Below are 15,855 nucleotides of genomic sequence, written 5' to 3' on the forward strand. Positions count from 1 at the left end.
TAAAAGGTCAAAGCTATTGAGTATCATATATGAATGTTTTATATATAGTTTACTATCAGTTCAGTTGCTCAGTCGTGTCCAACTCTTTGCGACCCCATGCATTGCAGCACGCCAGGCCTCCCTGTCCACCACCAACTCCCAGAGTTCACTCAAACTCATGTCCATTGAGTTAGTGATGCCATCCAGCCATCTCATCCTCTGTCGTCCCCTTCTCCTCCTGCCCCCAATCCCTCCCAGCATCAGAGTCTTTTCCAATGAGTCAACTCTTCCCATGAGGTGGCCAAAGTACTGGAGTTTCAGCTTTAGCATCATTCCTTCCAAAGAAATCCCAGGGCTGATCTCCTTCAGAATGGACTGGTTGGATCTTCTTGCAGTCCAAGGGACTCTCAAGGGTCTTCTCCAACACCACAGTTCAAAAGTATCAATTCTTCGGCGCTCAGCTTTCTTCATAGTCCAACTCTCACATCCATACGTGACCACTGGAAAAACCATAGCCTTGACTAGACTTAGTTTACTATCGGAGATTATTTATTGCATATTTACATTTATTCATTTATGTTGGGCATCTTCAGTAATTACTCAGCAACCACTGTGCATCAAGCCCTTCTTAGCCGCTAAGGAGTCAATGGTAGGTTTACAAGCTGATACAACCCCTACCTCTTCGAGCTTTTAACAGAAGGGAGTTCAAGATAATGTAAATAAGTACATAATTGAAATGATTTTTTTAAAATGGTAATCTGGGAGAAAGAAAACAAGGAGGAAAGATGGTACTGAAATAGAGAATAATGAGGTGTGTAGGAAAAGGGGACCACCCTAGAAAATCTGAGCAGGGAAGATCTCTGTGTGGAGCTACATGGCAAGCAGAGCTTTCAATCTGAGAAGACAGCCTCAGGAAAAGCAGGACAGAATGCCCTTCCTGGTACTGTGATTTCACATCAACAAAAGGCAATCACAATGTTATGTGGCACAATTCTACCTAGAAATTATTTCAAGTGTATTTGTGGCACTCTATAGCCTATATCATGTAATATACTTTCTGTTTAATGTAATACTTATTCTCACTTTTCAATGGATTTGTTCTAGCCATCAAATTAAGGACTCTGTAAAATGTATGGAAGTAGTGTATTAACTACTCAGACCCAAAGAAAACTGTTCCTTAGTTTAGGTAATGAATTATCAATACTAATTTCATTCTAAGAAGACAAATGTAAACAAACCTGTCAGAGAAGGACACTACACAGATGCACACGACCTGAATTTTAAGTTGATCATCTATTGGCAGGGCCAATATTACTGAAAATTATTGTTTTTAGTTATATCTTAATCTAGCACAAGTAATATATTTGGTTTTTATGAACACAGCTATAGTTCCCATTCTAAAACTGAAAATCCTTTGGAAATGGTTGAAAGTGCCAAATTACATGAAAATTTTTAAAAGCAGTGCATTTCTAAAGAGTATTAAATATTCTACAAGTCTAATATACTCTATTATAAGAGGATTGAACATTCCTTCCAAAGGTTTCATTCTTGCCTGATGGAGAAGCCAGGCAGAGACTACCAAGAAGGCAATGAATTATTTCCCATGAATTATTTTTCCTACCATATGTTGAAAAAGTAGTTGATGATTTTCACTTTTACTGTATAAAACTCATACACAGATTTAGCCGTTTGTGATTTGCTTTCGATTTTTGTAGACTACAGATTATTTCTCTTCTGGATCTGACAAAAAATAGAAAAGACTGCCAATCAAATTTGAAAGAATCTAAAAAATAGAGCATCTGTTGTCAGGCAATTATAATTTTTTAGCTGTGCATTCTTTATTTTACAAAATTAGTCCACATCTATCATATGCATTTTTTCATTTCTTCTTCTCATTTAGTTTACTATTTTGAAATTTTCATCTTATAGATTTTTGAATGTCTTTTTATTTTTGATTAATTCTGAGAATTAACCTAAAAATCCAAGAACAATTTTATAGCTGGCTAGACAATCTTAAGTGTATATGCTAACCAATCTCTTTGCTAATCTACAGAAAATTAAATATCTTTACTTTTGCTAGACCTGGGAATTATCTTTCAACTCTGTGTCTGGTGTCAGTTTCCTTTGTTCATTTGTTTGGAATCTGTGATAGAGTTCATTTTGGTTTTGGCACCATTTTTAAGGCAGTCTCATACACATGGTTGAGCCCTAAGGAATGGCAGAGTTGCAGGTAAAGATTAGAAAGTGAATGCATTTTAATGTGGAACAGCTGTGTGAGGAGATTAACATGGACTCGGTTTTAAGCTGTACCTATCTATAATCAGGTAGATTAATTCCCACGAGTAATACATTTCAAAAGAACCCAAACATTTTGTTCTAATTCTCAAACCTTTTGGCCTCATTAAATTGTGCTCTGTATCTGCAGGCTCATTCATCAGCTCTATGGGTGGACCTCATCACACCTATCTGGGTTGCTCTGAGTGATTTCTAATGTCATCTGGGTGACAAATGGGTTTAAATGAAGCATTCAGTCACATTCATGCCAAGCAAGAGGCCTGGGGAGAAAGTAGGATTCAAAAAGAGGTTTTCAGATTTTTTTTCTTTAAAAGCTCTCCAAACTTTGTGACTTTGCAATTTCTATATTTTTAAGCTACAAGTGAATGTCCATCTTAAGGGGCATGTTTTAAAGTAAAATTATAGTTGAATATAGAATTTTACAAGTATTGAAAGTTTATATTTTACTACCTATCAAATTTCAGTTTTACATATTGGCCATTTGAAAGAAAATGTAGCTAGTTAAGTTCTGAGTTGATAAATTTATTGCATAATAAATATGAATTTTGCAGGTAAATAACTGGTCATACACATCCTTAGATGACACAGATAGACAAGGATCTTCCATGCATCCACATGTCTGAGGGTGGCAAATCTCTCACACTGGGTGGATGAGTGGAAGGTAGAGAAGTCAGAATAAGCAGAGAAAGTGAGAAAGGGTTTGACAGTTCATCCCAAACCATTTTGAAGATGGAGGAAAAATCTCTCTTATACACACTAGTTGCATACATACACCCTTGGCATAAACAATTAACTGTATAATGTTGTCTTGACAAAATACAAACACACTCAAAAACATAAGTGACTTAAAAATCGTCTGCTATCATCACTGTTAGTGGATAAGAACGTGCAAATGCCAAGAGACAAATTTTTGGTCTAACATAGTTTTCCATGTTAGAAAATTTAAAAAGCCATTGAACTTGGAAGCAGAGTGCAATGAAATGTGGCACAACAATGTTTTCAGAAACACAATTCCTAATTGTCTAATTCACAAATCTGTGCTCTCTCTCTCTCAATCCCTCCTCTTTCAAGGATCACCATCAATTATCCTTTCTTTGTTTTGTATCTATAAGCTTTATCTGTCTGGATATCCCTTTACTAACCTTAAGTTAAAATAATGACTTAGCTCTTCCATTGTTAAAAAAACATGTATGCATGCACACGTATGTGTGCAAAACTTCACCCAGAGTTGACTGTCTTAATTTTTCCTATTTTTTCTTAGCAAATTTGCAAAGATTTTAGAAAAAAATTAGTTTATGTTCAGATTTCTATTTCCTCATTCCTTGATCACTTCTTAACCACTTGTCAGTGGTCAAAATTTACTCATAGCACTTTACATAAGAGAGCTAGCCATAGTTCCACACATGGTCCCTTGTTTCTAGAGATATGATTGACAGAATCAATGTCCACTTAAAACAGATATAAACGTGTGTTCATATACTTGTGTATGTAAACCTGTATGCATGTATAAGTGTGTATCACGGAACTTTGCTATAGCCCCTAAATTAGACTCCCATTAAAAAAAATGTAGTTTCTAATTCCAAGGACATCTTAATTTTTCTTAGCTAACTATACATTTATTTCAAAAATCATGGAAAGCACTGACTACTTAATTTTCAAAGTTTCTTTGGAATTCACAAAAATTCTATGTCCTTAGGAGAAGTGTGTGTACTTACAGCAGAGAGGTATTATTAATAGGCAAACAGCAAGATTGTTGAGTAAGATTAGATTCATCAGTTTTAAAAAAGTGAATGTGATATGAATCATTTCTTATGTGGTTTAGAATGTCACAAAATGACTTTGTTTAAAACGTGGAGTTCCTATAAAAGGTGAAGGAGATGAGAAGGAGTGTTACAAGATAGTAATATTTAGATTGGACATTTTTTGGATATATACATAGAAAAATGGCTTTCAACTAGTAAATTCTTCATTTATTCAATCAACTAGACAATTTGTGAAAATGGAGGGTAGGATTCAGTTGTTTTCCTTATGACATAAAATCTCTTTTATGGAAAAAAATAAAATTATGATATGCCCCCAAGACATGTTATTGTGTTACTTCTGCATGCAAAAAGAGTTTTCGGAGAGGAAAAAAATAAATAACAAGTTTATTGTTTTTCTCTTTTTATACATTTAAATTCTTTTATTCAAACTTGTTAAACTTTTTTGTACTCTGAAATTAAAATATATCTCTGGCACAAATTGCAATACAGAATGCAATATTTATTGCCATATTTAAGAAACTTTCTTTTTGAAGAAAAATATTTAGAGGTGAATGATATTCCTGCTTGTCAGTTTGGATGATACCAAAATCTAAGAAAAGATGATTTAACTAAACTTATATTCATTAAAAAATGAAAAGCACTGGGGCTTGAACTTATGCACCTCTGTCATAAGATAATAAAATAAGCTTATGACTAGAAGATGCTAAAAAGTCCTTTCCAAATTATCAGTGTATGATTAATTAGAAGAATACTGAAATAAATGTATTATATTAATAGAAATGAATTTAGATTAAATTTATTTTATTACATTTGAATTCTTCCAAACATGGTAATTTTATATCACTGAGAATATTTAAATAAGTGAAATATTCTTTAACCCAGATTATTTTTTATGATTATGAATTTGTTCTATAACAGAAATTATGCTTCCAACTTTTGTTAGACACTCTCAAGTTTTATTTATTGCCATGTATTGAGAATTAACTCTGAATCTGTGCTTCTTGTAGGATGCTGAGAGTTCATAGTTAAACAACACAAAGGCCTACTCATGTGGGACCTTGGATCCAGAGGGTGAACAGAGAAAAGACCTCACGGGTAGCATAAGTGTGAAGAGACGTGGAGGGCTCAGACACTGTGCTGTGGGATCAGAGCACAGGCGCCTGAACAAACATGAAGTGGGAGGAAAGGATGTCAGGACATCCTCCAAGGGGTGGCGGCTGCCCTGGATTTTGAACGATCAGTCACAGTTACTAAAAAGTAAGAAATGTACATTATATCTTAATGCATCTGTATTTTCCCATTACTTTTCATTCTAATGATTATTTCTGAAACAAATATTCACAATAACAAGATACCACTCAAAATATTTATAGGCTATTAACAGTTCAGTCCATTTATCAACTTTTCCAAAAGGAATGGCTCTTCTATATAATCAGAGTCACTAGATGTTTAAAAAAACTTAACCCTCACATTAAACTTATGTCATATGACATTATACTTTAATAGCATATGCAGTAGCATAGAGTTGAGTATTAAAACATTTTGTAAACAATTCAAAGTTACACATGTGTGTTGTCAACTCTGAAAGTACTGGTATTTTTGAAATGTTTCAAAATTTTTCATTAATACTCTACCCTATTATCCACAGTATTTTGCCTGCCAATATATAACTTATGTATATTTACCTAAATGTATTAATTTAATTTTTCCTTCTTTTTAATCCTTCACAAAACAATTCTTTAGCATTAATGATGAGTCAATGATGAAAGTTCTAATTAAAAGCAAAGTTGATAGGTATTTTACCCTGAAGGGTGCCTTGTGAAATATATAATTTTTGTTGAAGTTCTGAAAGCATAAGACGTAAGCTATAATTTTTCATTACTTATTTATGGATTCTTGGCATTTTAGGAAATTAAGTTGAGAATCATTGTCCTCTCATAAAATATGGAGAGTATCAGAAAATTAAAATAAGCTGACAGTAGGAGTGATAGAAAAAATAGTTACATTTGATATCTTCCACAATATCAGTAGGTTCAGCTACACTGGTGAGCTTTCAAAACAGGCCTGTGTACAATACTTTTCTCTGCACTAAAGCAATCAAAGAAACAAATATATTCTATATAGGCCTCTATACAGGCCTCTATATAGGTTCAAATTATTTTATTAATAAATTAGCCATAAAGTACTTGTGAATTTCACAAAAGATATTTGACATTTAATTCAGTGATTGGCATATAATCCATGAGCTGTATGGCTTTATAGTCAGCACACTAATGTTTTAACCAAAAACATCTTCCCTTACCACTTTTGCTGTATTCTCTCTTAAAACCACCTAAATTAATATTAAATTTAAAATATCAGAAAAATTACACTCACCTTTTTGTCTTTGTTGTATTTGGTAAATATCTCCTGAGCTCTCTCTTCTCCTCCATCCGTGAACAACATGATAATCTTATTGCAGTTGGCTCTAGACACATTATACTGTAAAATATATCAATAAAATTGTATATCATTCATAGTAAAAGGGAGGGAGTATAAAAGCAAAATGGAAAGTGTGTGCAGATTGCAAGTGATGACTGAAGTATCTGTTCAATAGCCAATTTTAAGAACAGGTTCCTGGATCAAGCAGGCCTGTGCCTGCCTACACAGGCTCTGCCTCATTTTCAACACCCACCACTCTCCCTTTCTTTGGGTTTCTGATCAAATGTCACCTAACCTTTGAGGACTTTCCTGACGACTGCATTTTAAATTGCAATCTGCCCTCCCAAGGTGTATTCTTCTTTATAGCATTTCACATTTGTTATATGCAGTATATAATGTGTTTGTTTTTTATTACTGACTTCCAATAAAATATTAAGTACCAAAAAGGTATAAAGTTTTGTCTTTTTTGTTCAATAGTTTCCTTGTCTGAATGAATGCCTAATACATAATAACCTCTCAGGGTTTAATTAATACATGGGTTTTAAAGTGATTAATGGACATGGTATCAATTCTATACCTCTATAATATATACCAGAAACAAAAAAATATTAATAAAATGTACATATCTTTTCATGTATGTTTTCAATCCATTTACAAATATTTGTTCCTCTCTTTACTCCTCCTTCCTCCTACTTTATTCAGTTTACATTTCTGAAATTGTAATGCTGATCCCAACACACAGTGCTCTTTCATATTTTGGTAAATGTCAACAATTATTTCCAGAATATTGTCTTATCTGCTCTCAACCTACTACATATATTCTAATTCTGAAAGGCTCAATTCCAATGTTAAATCCTCTCTTACATTTTCTTTAAGGTCCCTCAAAGAGCTGGACTTAGGAAAACAATGGATTAGCATCAAAGGGCCACATGAAATATACAAAGTTGAGCTTCTTTGAGGCCTGAAATTATCATCTCAGCCTTCCTAATGTTGTAAAATATGTCTGCAAAATTGCTGAGAATAAAAAAAAAAATAACACTAATTTATGACTGCTCAGCTTCTTTGAAAATGTCAGCCTTCTAATTTAGTGATATTTAAAGGTGATAAAATCTGAAGCTAATTTGTAATTTTATCCCTCTAATGGCCACATTAAAAAATATAAGAAGAAATATCTGAAATTCTAATAATATATTTTATTTAACTCAGTCACTCAAATAGTCAATTCAACATCAAAACAATATAAAAATTGAGAAAATAAATATTTTTTTCTTTCATGGTAAATTCTAAAATCTCAGTGTATTCTTATAACACATTTCAATTCAGACTATGCACACTGCAAGCACTCAACACCCACTTGTGGTTATGGTTATACTGGACAACACAGTCTAAAAATCACTAATTCTCCAATAGTGTTGGAGTTTATTGAAGGTCCTTATTTCTATTTTTCAAAAAAGGTAAATCACATTTCCTGTTGGAAAAGGTAATGAGGACAACATGTTGTTTTATCTGATGAAAAATTCCTGTTTCATATATTCTTACTCCACTGATTAGGCCATTAGCCCAGTGGCAGTTAAAGCTTTTAACTAAGCATTGTGAAAACTCAAGTAGTGACTAATTCTATTTATCACATTCAAAAACCATTCTTATCTTGGAAGGTAATTATCTGAAAATTTGACCATAAAATAGTTACATATTTTATCATCAATATACTTTTGTGAAAGGTGTTGAAATCCCTGAATCGAAAACTAAATTCTCTGATGACTTATCTTTTCTATCTGCATATGTAAAATGGGCAAACTAATATTTACCTAAAAGACCGTCTCAAAAAAGTGACAGTTTTTAGCACAGGACTTGGTTTCATTTTTTAAAACAGTGGGGGTATTATTATTATGGAATATAAGTACCAAAGTTAGCACACTGCATCTTGCTGTTCATTTTTAGTACACTCACAAAAGGAGAAATGAAGAAATGTTTTGTTTTCAACATTTTTTTTCTAAGTCGACTTCTCAGGACTTGGGGTAGAATAGTCTACCTCAGCAAATTCTCACTGGATTTGCAACTATCTAAAGAATCACACTGTCACAACAAGTATACAAAACTGGCTTGGAAGGAATTAAGGCAAGGAAAAACTTGATTATGTCAATAAAAACACAATGGCTAGGGTTGGTAATTGACTTTCGTGGTATTTCATAGCACACTTGGCTGTATCTCTGTAGCTTGCAGCACAGCATCTATTACATACACACTCAAAATTTTGTTTGAAAAATCCATCTCATATATTTGTCAATATTTTATGAAATGCTAACTGAAGACTAATTCAAATCAATGTCTAATTCTATTGGACACTTGATTCAGGAATCTTAAGGGTAAACCGTGCCAGGACAGACAGAAGACAAGGAATGGTACTGTGTGTAAGAAAAAGACAAAGCATGCTTCAGCTCAACAAGGCATGCTGTGCATTTGGGAAAATTATTTTTAAATGAAGAATTGTAATACCTGAGGGACATGTGGAAAGCAAAATATATGAGATTTACTACAGGAATAACTGAGGACATGTTAAAAATCATTTACAACTCACAAAGGCAGTAGGAGAGGCCAGTAGAAGTTCGACCATATTTTATAAGTAACTAATAATGAATGTGGGAGTTAACCCGGCCCCTCTATTGTGACTGTCTCGGAAGTAGTACATCAGGCTTGAGACGCCTCATCATTCCACAACAGAAACTTGAATATGAGGGAATGAGTGAGGCCAACTGACAACACTAAGAATAATTAAAATGCTAAGATCTAGAAAACTTGATTATTGACTCGAGAGAAAAATTAGTTATGAAAAGCCCTCACATTCCTTTACTGCAGAAAGGATATATCCTATTTTAGTAATCACCTGTGCTTGAATTTCAAAAGTTTTGAGTTTTCATTTTTATTAATGCACATACATCATTTAATAATCACATGAATTTTAGCAAAGATAATTTCCCCGGAAAACTGCAGTGCTGTATTTCTTTGCCTTTCTACTATTTACTTGCTTATCTAATTGTACCTAAGAAAAATATTACTTCAAATTCCAAATAATCGAAAATTCTACCCTCACATTCCTTTAATGTAGACTCCTAGGCCACCCTCCGCCTTGTTTTCCAGTTCAGAGAACTTGGAGTCACCCCCACTCCCTTCTCAGCAACCCCTCCTATCACTCCAATAGTTACTAGGTCACTTACCTTAACATCACTTCTAATCCAACACCAGGATTACTAAAATAGCTTCTTAACTTAAAACACTCATCAGACTGTATCATTCTCCAACCACACACTTTCCATTTGCTCTTCCATACCTCACTTAAGGATAGCTCATGGCCTTTCCATTCCCATCATTTCTCCTCTACTGCTTATGGCCCAGCCATGCCAACAAACCTGCAATTTTTTCAATGTGCACAACCCCTCATGCTTCTGTGCCTTTTTAATCTCTGGTGTTCTTTTTTTTTTTTTTTAATTTTATTTTATTTTTAAACTTTACATAATTGTATTAGTTTTGCCAAATATCAAAATGAATCCGCCACAGGTATACATGTGTTCCCCATCCTGAACCCTCCTCCCTCCTCCCTCCCCATACCATCCCCCTGGGTCATCCTAGTGCACCAGCCCCAAGCATCCAGTATCGTGCATCAAACCTGGACTGGCAGCTTGTTTCTTACATGATATTTTACATGTTTCAATGTCATTCTCCCAAATCTTCCCACCCTTTCCCTCTCCCACAGAGTCCATAAGACTGTTCTATACATCAGTGTCTCTTTTGCTGTCTCGTACACCGGGTTATTGTTACCATCTTTCTAAATTCCATATATATGCGATAGTATACTGTATTGGTGTTTTTCCTTCTGGCTTACTTCACTCTGTATAATAGGCTCCAGTTTCATCCACCTCATTAGAACTGATTCAAATGTATTCTTTTTAATGGCTGAATAATACTCCATTGTGTATATGTACCACAGCTTTCTTATCCATTCATCTGCTGATGGACATCTAGGTTGCTTCCATGTCCTGGCTATTATAAACAGTGCTGCGATGAACACTGGGGTACACGTGTCTCTTTCCCTTCTGGTTTCCTCAGTGTGTATGCCCAGCAGTGGAAGCAAAAATAAACAAATGGGACCTAATTAATCTTAAAAGCTTCTGCACAACAAAGGAAACTATTAGCAAGGTGAAAAGACAGCCTTCAGAATGGGAGAAAATAATAGCAAATGAAGCAACTGACAAACAACTAATCTCAAAAATATACAAGCAACTCCTACAGCTCAACTCCAGAAAAATAAATAACCCAATCTAAAAATGGGCCAAAGAACTAAACAGACATTTCTCCAAAGAAGACATACAGATGGCTAACAAACACATGAAAAGATGCTCAACATCACTCATTATCAGAGAAATGCAAATCAAGACCACTATGAGGTACCATTTCACACCAGTCAGAATGGCTGCAATCCAAAAGTCTACAAGCAATAAATGCTGGAGATGGTGTGGAGAAAAGGGAACCCTCTTACACTGTTGGTGGGAATGCAAACTAGTACAGCCACTATGGAGAACAGTGTGGAGATTCCTTAAAAATCTGGTGTTCTTTTAATCTGAAATGATTGCCCGCCCCCCTCATCATCTACCTAGACTCTACTCATTTTTCAAAATCCCATTTTCAAGGAAAAGCAACCACTTTCTGACTTCTTTGGGTAAGTTGAGCCACTTCCCCGAGACACTCTGAGCAAACACACTATGAATACCCCGTAACAGCACTACATGTTATATGAGAAATGATGACTTAGCAAGTTATGCTCGACTTTCTTGACAACAAATGGTCTTTCTTGTTTATTTCTACAATTTCATCAATGCGCTATGACAGGAAATTGTGAGGCATTGGGTAAATATTGGCTGAATGAACAAATGAATGAGTCATCATCCAATCAGAGACCTTGAAAACTGTTTAGAAGATCCACATAGGAAATAACAAAATAAAGAGCTTATTCAATGACTTAGCAAATTTGATAGGAATTATAAGCTGATTCTGTACCAGCCTCATGCTATTTATGTATTAATTCTTCACCAACCCAATAACTACACACTCATGTGGTTGGCTATATCTGCAGATTCTATGGACATTCCTTCTACAACCCCAGTGAGGGAACCAAGGCAGAGATAGGTTAAATCTGTATTCTCAACCACTGCAATAATATCGCCTTATGAGAGATATAAATCCGAATGATAGCTCTTGCTTTCAAACAGTTCAAAATGAAACAGACAACATGGCCATTTGAAAATATTAGTCTGTAGTATGAGATTCATGATATAATATTGTTATGATATGGGGTAGGGAATAGGTGTGGAAAATATAAAACACTATAGACATCAATGACTCATTCAAAGGAATTTTCACTTTGGAAGGAATCTCTGAGATTTATCCTTCTGTCCACTTTGATCTTTATCATTTGGACCTTTCTATACATTAGGAACAACCTAAAGACTCAAAACCTGATGTTTAAAACTAAAACTAAAATATTTCATCAGAAACCATTTGATGATTGAAAGCACAAGTTTCCAAATAAATATAGTACTAATTGAGATAAGAAAAAATAAATGATATTCTAAATGTGTCAACTAAGTTTCCAGTGCTTATTCAAAGTTAAATTACCCAACAAATGTGTTTTTTAAATATAGTTTGGGAAAAAAAAAGTATGGAAGAAAAGATACAAAAGAAAAAAAAAAATCTACATTTGAATTTTGGATTTAAAAATGTTTTAAAAAGCTTAGAAGATTTCTAAAGCCTGGATATATATGCTTTCTAAATGAATGAAAAATAGCACTATTACTTAATCCTACAGAGCTGTAACTACCAGGATATTGAAATTCAGATACTATAACTCAATAATAAAAGACAAAGGGGATGGTACGGGGAGGGAGGAGGGAGGAGGGTTCAGGATGGGGAATACGTGTATATCTGTGGCGGATTCATGTTGATATATGACAAAACCAATACAACATTGTAAAGTTAAAAATAAAATCCTTAAGTCTCCAGAAAAATAAAAAAATAAAAGACAAAGGGGACAGCATTGATACTTACATTAAGCAGCTGTTCAAAAGCAAAACTAAATCCCTTCTTATAATCTGTGATTCCTTTTGCTGTGATATTATTCACTGCATCTTTCAGCACTTTCTTATTTCTCACATTTGCTTGGACAAGGTGCTGAAAACAGCTTACATCCTGGGCATTGCTGTTAAACTGCAAAAGATAAAAAGGTAAATATATAAATGAACATTAAAATCAATCATGTAATTTTCACTGAATTCATGTTATACTTCTCAATCTTAACGCACTGCTTTCTCGTTCAGAAAGAAAAGTGAATAGACTGGTAACAAAAGTGCACTACAGATCAAACAGTAATTTCATCTAAGCCCCAAGTCCTATTGTAACAGTAATTAAGCCGCTCAGTTACATTCCTGAAGCTAGCTTGGTTTCCCTGATGATAAATTTGGGATTTGAGTTATGCGAGGTCCCTTCCAGCTCTCAAATTTTATGAGCATTTAGATTAAAAAAAAAAACAACTCAACAATGAAATAAATTCAGAATCCAGAAATGATATGATGATGCCTGCAGAGAATACAGGAGAAACTGAGCATTTTACTTGCCTCGCATAAGGAAAAGCTTAATGGAAATGCAGTACATGGAATGATAGGAATGGGGGTTTAACATATTTGAAATTTGATGGCAGTCTCACCATGAGTGAAAACAGGACAGTAATCTCAAAGAATCAAGAACAACAAGTGGCCTTTCAGCACTATCACTCTGGAGGTTCTACAAGGAAAACAGCTGAATCATGGAGCAAGACAACGGGCAGGCAGGTCACTGCAGAGCTATTGCTGTGAGCGATAAGGGCCTGAAGTCCAAAGAGGCTGCAGGAGGAGAAAACAAGCTCTAACAATATCTGCCCAAACTGAAAATTTAAGAATGATCACCAAAGTAATTTCACCAACCACATACAAAGTATTTATATAGTTCACAGGATATTTCCAAAAAGATAGAAACAATAAGATTTCAGCAAGAAGACCAGGGAGCTGCTATGAGGGGATCATCCTATCATTTATTACCTCTGCTGTGCATACAAGCCCCTTAGGCTCTTGGGGCTAGACTGTCATATCTGCAATACAATAATAATAATAACAAAAACATTCTTGCTAAAAGGGGCTGGACAGATCAAATAATGAAGATATTCTCAGATCAAAAACATAGGTGTGGGAGGGGGAGGGAGGTTCAAGAGAGAGGGGATATATATATATAATTATGGCTGATTTGTGTTTTACTGTAGAACCAACGCAATACTATAAAGCAATTACCCTCCCATTAAATAATAAAAGTGTATCATAAGCCAAAACATAAATTTTACATAGTGATTATATACTCTTACAATATCATTCTTTTTTCTATGAAGGTCCTCCCTGAACACTGATATGATGAACTGTACACCTCACCAGTCTATGAAGCAAACATTCGCTGGCAGCCTGTTGTATGCCCCGGACTGCACGTGCCAGCTGAGAGCCCTGTGCCTTCAGACGTGAGGTAGATTATCCACACACATAGACAAGGTTTGCTTTGTGCTCCACTGACTATCTTCTCTACAAATATTAAGCATTTATGCTTTTGAAATGATCTACAATTAAGTTATTATTATCCACGAGAAACCTTAAGCATAGTTAAAAGACTTGTCCATACTCACATAGGAAATAATAGAGAGTCAGGATTCAAACCAGCACTGTGGCAGGAGTCTGGGATTTTAACTACTCATGCAGCACCTCTCAAAATATTACAATAAATCATGATGTGTTCTGTAAAGCAATATAATATTAAGCTCTAAGAGATAATGGGTTCTAATTCAGACTGTGAGCAGTTGGAGGAAAGTTTCCCCAAGAAATGGCATTTCCTGTGATTCCAAAGAAATGTTTCCTTGAAAACAGTAGAGGAAGAACATTCCAGACAAACAGAACACATGCAAAAATGCCCTTATGTGACAGAAAGAAAACAAAAAAACCCTCTTAGGGAAACATGAAAATGGAGAGTTTAGCTCAGCCACATAAAAATGACCTCAGGCAGGAAGCAGGGATGGACTGTGCAGTGTCTAATGGAAATGCTGAACAATTAGGAACGTATTTTCTGTTGAACAGCCAGTCACAAAAGGTTTTAAGTCAAATGTAAAATAATTTAAACTAGAACTTAAATAGCTCACCGTAGCTGCTGTTTGGAATGTAGTTTTAAGGTGCTGCTGCTGTTGCTAAGTCGCTTCAGTCGTGTCCGACTCTGTGCGACTCCATAAATGGCAGCCCACTAGGCTCCTCTGTCCCTGGGATTCTCCAGGCAAGAACACTGGAGTGGGTTGCCATTTCCTTCTCCAATGCATGAAAGTGAAAAGTGAAAGTGAAGTCGCTCAGTCGTGCCCGACTCTTAGCGACCCCATGGACTGCAGCCCACCAGGCTTCTCCATCCATGGGATTTTCCAGGCAAGAGTACTGGAGTGGGGTGCCATTGCCTTCTCCAAGTTTTAAGGTGAGTGAAATGTAAAGGATGAAAAATAAGCAGAAGGCTACTGTAGTAACCTAGCTTACTAGACCAGGGATTTTGTTATTCATGGAAGTGGTCAAAGAGAGGGATTCAAGACTTATTTTGGAGACAGAATCATTAGGCAGTGGTGGTGGAGACTAAGAAGAGTGGTGTCTTGAATGACTGCCAGGTTTCTGACATGGGTATCTGGGTGGCTGGAGAAGGGATGGTTCAGGGACACTTGAGGATTAGAGAAGAGAGGCAGAGAGTTCAAGTGCGGGTGAGATTTCAACATGTGAGATACACAAATGAAAATGTCAAGAAATCATCATGTTAAAAGCAACAGGCTCAAAAGAAGTCTTGATTAAATATTTTAAAAAAACGGAGAGCTTCAGCAGAAAAATTTGGTTTAAAACCATGTGAATAAAAGTGAAGCAGAGGAGGAGTCCTTGAGAAAACTGAGTGGGAGTAAGTTCCCATGGAGGCAGGAAGGAAATCAGGAGATGGGACTGTCTTAGATGATGAGAGGGGAAAAATAACAACGGTCTCAAGTAGAACACATTGTGGTACAGAGACAGAAAAGATGAGGACTTAAAGGAGCCCGCTGAACTCATCAGTTGCATAGGCAGCATCTGGAGGCGGGGTGGTACATAACTGGAACGATGGAGGCACTGAACAACAGTGACAAGGATTGGCCTTGCAGAGCAAGTGTTCAGAGCACCTCGGCTGAGAGGCAGAGAAGGAAAAGGGTGGGCCCTACGGGGACAGACTAGGGTCAAGGAAAGTCTTCAAAGCGAAGGGTCATCAGAGCAACAGAGGATATATATTG

General features: G+C 35.5%; 1 protein-coding gene across 7 annotated transcripts in view; it reads right to left on the reverse strand.

Annotated features, from left to right (window-relative positions):
- The window catches only part of CACNA2D1 (calcium voltage-gated channel auxiliary subunit alpha2delta 1), a 524,891-nt gene that overhangs the window by 78,390 nt on the left and 430,646 nt on the right, over positions 1–15,855 (reverse strand). For all 7 annotated transcript variants that reach the window (XM_005890243.3, XM_070369704.1, XM_070369702.1 and 4 more), the window contains exons 11-12: positions 12,558–12,716; positions 6,414–6,518 (exon numbers count right to left, since the gene is read on the reverse strand). In XM_005890243.3, coding sequence (XP_005890305.2) covers positions 6,414–6,518; positions 12,558–12,716 — 264 coding nt within the window. The remainder of the gene's footprint in view (positions 1–6,413; positions 6,519–12,557; positions 12,717–15,855) is intronic.

Source organism: Bos mutus, chromosome 4 (assembly GCF_027580195.1).
Source record: "Bos mutus isolate GX-2022 chromosome 4, NWIPB_WYAK_1.1, whole genome shotgun sequence".
NCBI lineage: Eukaryota > Metazoa > Chordata > Mammalia > Artiodactyla > Bovidae > Bos > Bos mutus.